General features: G+C 40.6%; 1 protein-coding gene across 2 annotated transcripts in view; it reads right to left on the reverse strand.

Moving 5' to 3' along the window:
* Oit3 (oncoprotein induced transcript 3) overlaps window positions 1–4,105 on the reverse strand; it is a 23,591-nt gene that overhangs the window by 9,522 nt on the left and 9,964 nt on the right. The window contains exons 5-6 of one of the 2 annotated variants that reach the window (XM_008836621.2): window positions 2,194–2,316; window positions 437–597 (exon numbers count right to left, since the gene is read on the reverse strand). In XM_008836621.2, the coding sequence (XP_008834843.1) occupies window positions 437–597; window positions 2,194–2,316 (284 nt within the window). The remainder of the gene's footprint in view (window positions 1–436; window positions 598–2,193; window positions 2,317–4,105) is intronic. The other variant, XM_029565141.1, reaches the window with a different exon arrangement.

The raw sequence follows: 4,105 nt of genomic DNA on the forward strand, positions 1-4,105 counted from the left end.
TATTGCCCCTTTGACTCTACACAAGAGGCCCTCAGAAAGTTTTGAGAAAAAAAAAAAAAAAAAAAAAAAAAAAGAAACCCTTGATCTCAGCCTGAATCCATGTCTGAACTCACTCACTTCATCACAATCTCTCATTAGCTACTGAAAACAAGTTAAAGAGGAGGTGGTCTGCCTCTTGATACCACTCATGTGGGCTCATGTAGGAAGGTATTTATGCATTCAGGTGACTCTGGCCTGATGAGAACAGGAAAGGCAGAATTCTTGATCCCATACCTCATGGTGGCAGGACTACAATGGTGACAAAAGATGTTCTGAGCCCAGTTCTTTTGTGTGAAGTTATCTTTTCCACACAAGCCACACTGTGTTCCCCTGTCAACTACCTCCCAAGCTTAAAGTATCTTTGGTCATTCCCCAAGTGTCCACAAGAAGAACCTACATCAACCACTGTGCCACAGGTCTTGAGGGAGAAGACAATGTTCACATGGGTGCCGTTGGACACTCCTCGGCAGGAGGTATTGGTCAGGAAGAGCTCCAGGCCGCCAACCAGCTCTCGGGGGACACTCACTTCAATGGTGCTGGACTTGCACAGCACAGGAACTGTGAAAGGAGGCTGCCGTTAGAATAGGAAACCTGGATTGGGAGAAAGGCTAAGGAAGGCTTTGGGGGAACCACTCTCCTTCATGTCACCTGCTCTTTTCTTTCCTCCAGGAAATCAATGGGCTCAAAACAAGTTGAATAAAACCATTCCTAATTCCCAAGATTATGGCCAAATAATGCTCCTCAAAGTGTTCCTCAGACAGGAAATACTGTGATCAAGCTTCAGCTCAGCAAACATTTGTTCAGGGCATGGTAATATAACCCACGAAGTGAAATACCTCAAGGATTAACTTTTAGTGCCAACACAGTTTGCTGGCAGTACAGAAAAGGCACTGCTTTGATCCAGGTTTAAATGACACGAGAGTACTGCTTTGTTTTAATTACTGCCCCATAAAACACAGGTAATAAACACAGTGGTAGTGCACTCATGGAAGCCTTCCAGATTGCCCTTGCCTTGCTCAGTAAACAAACTCTGATTATAAATTCTACTTTAACTTAATATAAAAAAGATTGTTTTCCGGCTGGGTGTGGTGGCGCACGCCTTTAATCCCAGAACTTGGGAAGCAGAGGCAGGTGGATCTCTGAGAGTTCAAGGCCAGCCTGGTCTACATAGTGAGTTCCAGGACAGCTGGGGTTGCAGGGAGACCCTGTCTCAAAAAGACCAAAAAAATAAAAAGTAAAAGATTGTTTTCTCTTAGCTTTCCCATGTTCACTTTCTCAGACTCTGTAAACACTCTGAAAAGAATACTTCAGGAACTGTCAGAGTCCAATCTGTGAGGACATATCATGGCAATGGAATGTACAAAGAAATCAGAAGTAAGAGCTCATTGATTATTGGCTGGATGATGGAATTAATATTCCATATACCAAGAACTAGATTTTCAGAAAATAGCTCTGAGAGGACTGTCGATGGGGGAAAAATCCATGGTCCAGGGAATCAACTTAGTTTCAACCCTATAAAACCCTGTTAGAGGCCTGGAGATATGGCTCAGTGGATAAGAGCACCGGCTGCTCTTGCAGAGGGCCAGGGTTCTATTCCCAGCATCCACATGGCAGGTAACAATCATCTATAACTCCAGTTCCAGGGGATCCAATGCCCTCTTACCTCTGTGGGCATTGCATGACACAGGTGCACTTTCATACATACAGGCAACACACACATATAAAAAATAATAAAATATTAAAAAACCGTGTTAGAATGAGCACTACAGTGTCTTACACTTCCAAATCAAGTATCATTTGTACTGTTAGCTATAGAAATTAGAACAATTCATCAAGGGCTGTGGCAATAAGCCTGAGTATCAACGGTAAACAGTAAAGTTAGCTTTTCATAAAAGATCCCCTCAACCCATCTCTATTTGAGATAGGGTCTTCCTATGTATCCAGATCGGCCCATGTGGTCCTGCCTCCATCTCCCAAGTGCTGGGACTGCAGATGTGTATGAGCACACCCTGTTGAGGTGTTCTCTTTTGAATGATTCCTGAATGATGACTCAGTGACACAAAGCTCCAAGAGTCAGTGTACTGAAAGATAAGTCTTGACATTCTTGAGGAGAGAGGGGAGGAAGTGTAAGTCAGAAGTCAAACCTTGCTCTACCTTGGCAAGTGTGGTTATCTTCGGACAGAACCAAGCCCCGGGGACACTCACACTGGTAACCCTTCTCAGACCCAAGACAGGAATGGCTGCAGCCACCATTGTTATTGTGGCATCCTTCAATGTCTGCAGAGAGAAGCAACAGGAGCGCCGTCATGCAACCCTCCTCATAAGGAATTCTAACACTGGCATTAGAGTTGCACTTGATTGATGGTGGACTCACTGGGGTCTGATACCGGAACTTAAACATGTAGACAAGCCCACAGAAATGTTTGTTAACTGTTATAACTACAAAGAATAATCTCCCAATATCCACAGCAACATCTAATGAAGCTCATCAGGTGTTTTGTAGCATACCCTTCAATTTGTTTTTGTCGGTGTTTTTCTCATGATTAGGTCGAGGTCATGAATATTTACAAGTCATTTCTTAACTGCGATAACATTTAATACACATAAATTGAAATTTTATGGAGTATTTACTGATGAAAAGAGATTGAGTGAAAGTTCAACAGGACCAGCTGGGTGAATCAGAGTTGCTGCAAATTGACTGGATTTTTGAGTCCTCTCTTAGGAACTCTAGGAATGAGAACACTGAGGATAAAAGGTCTTGGCAGATAGTATACTCTAAATATGAGGCTTGGGCACTGGGGAAGTAGCTAAGTGACAGAGTGTTTTTGAAGGAGTCACAAGGCCCCAGGTTCTACCCTCTAGCATTTCAGTGATCATAATCATCATAATGAATTTTATGGGACTGATCATTATGTTTTAGGTTGGGGGTTGTCAAATTCTAACCTGTTACATAGTGCAACAAAGTTTTATTAGCACACACTTGCACTATTTGCTGACCTATTGTCTATTGCTGTTTTTCCACTCTAGGGGCAGAGTAGGGTATCATTCTGTATGATCCACAAAGTCTAAAGTATTTATAGTCTGGCCTTTATGGAGAAGGTTTGCTGACTCCTAAGTTTAAGATAGAAGGAAATGTTTCAGATCATTTAAGATGCTCAGGGAGAGATCTAAGCCAATTCCTAAAGGTAAATATAACTATCAGTGATGGTAAAAAAAAGTTCAGTGGATCATCAGTAAATTAATGGGATAACTTCTTGAAATAGAGACTAAAGTTGCAATGAACAAATCTTTGCAAAACTTAAAATCCATTAGGTGTTACCTGTTTAGAAATCCATATTTTTATTTTTTTATTTTTTTGTGTATGTGTGTTTGTATGTGCATACCACAGTGCTCATATGGAAGTCAGAGGGGAACTTGTGGGAGTCGGTTCTCTCCTTCACCATATGGGTTCCTGGGATTGAACTCAGGTTGTCAGGCTTGGTGGCAACCATATTTACCTGATGAGCCATCTTGCTGACCCTAGAAATCTATATATTTTTAAAGGATATATGCAGATTATAGATTTTTGAAATAGCTGAAATCATAGATAAGGTGAAAGTATAAAATTACTGCACTGTGTTAAACATGAGTATGATTTTTTTTTGTCCAGAAGAAGACTTCTTTTTCAGTGCTGGAGATCAGAGATCAAACCCCAGTCCTCACTCCAACCCCCAAAATGACCTTTCTCAAGTAATTTTATTTCTCTGGGTTGCAATTTCAATATTTGTAAGATGAAGGGGTCACCTTAAATGACAACACGGGGTGTTTTCAGGTTTAAAACACAAACACAAAATAGGCCAAAAATCTACGTTGCCTTAATGGAGTTAAATCTCTCACAGTGATATACCAAAATGTTGTTTAGAATGGAAATACTTAACAACAGGGATTGTGGGTCATTTAAAACAGTTTCCCTTTTATTTTTGTCTTTTTCCTATCTGTATGATAAAATATTAAAAATTTTAAGTCACTATTACTTTTTAAAAAAAGATATAATAGCTGCACTTAAGAAACAAATATGTTTAGACTA

Source organism: Nannospalax galili, unplaced genomic scaffold, assembly GCF_000622305.1.
Source record: "Nannospalax galili isolate Female #2095 unplaced genomic scaffold, S.galili_v1.0 scaffold1437, whole genome shotgun sequence".
NCBI lineage: Eukaryota > Metazoa > Chordata > Mammalia > Rodentia > Spalacidae > Nannospalax > Nannospalax galili.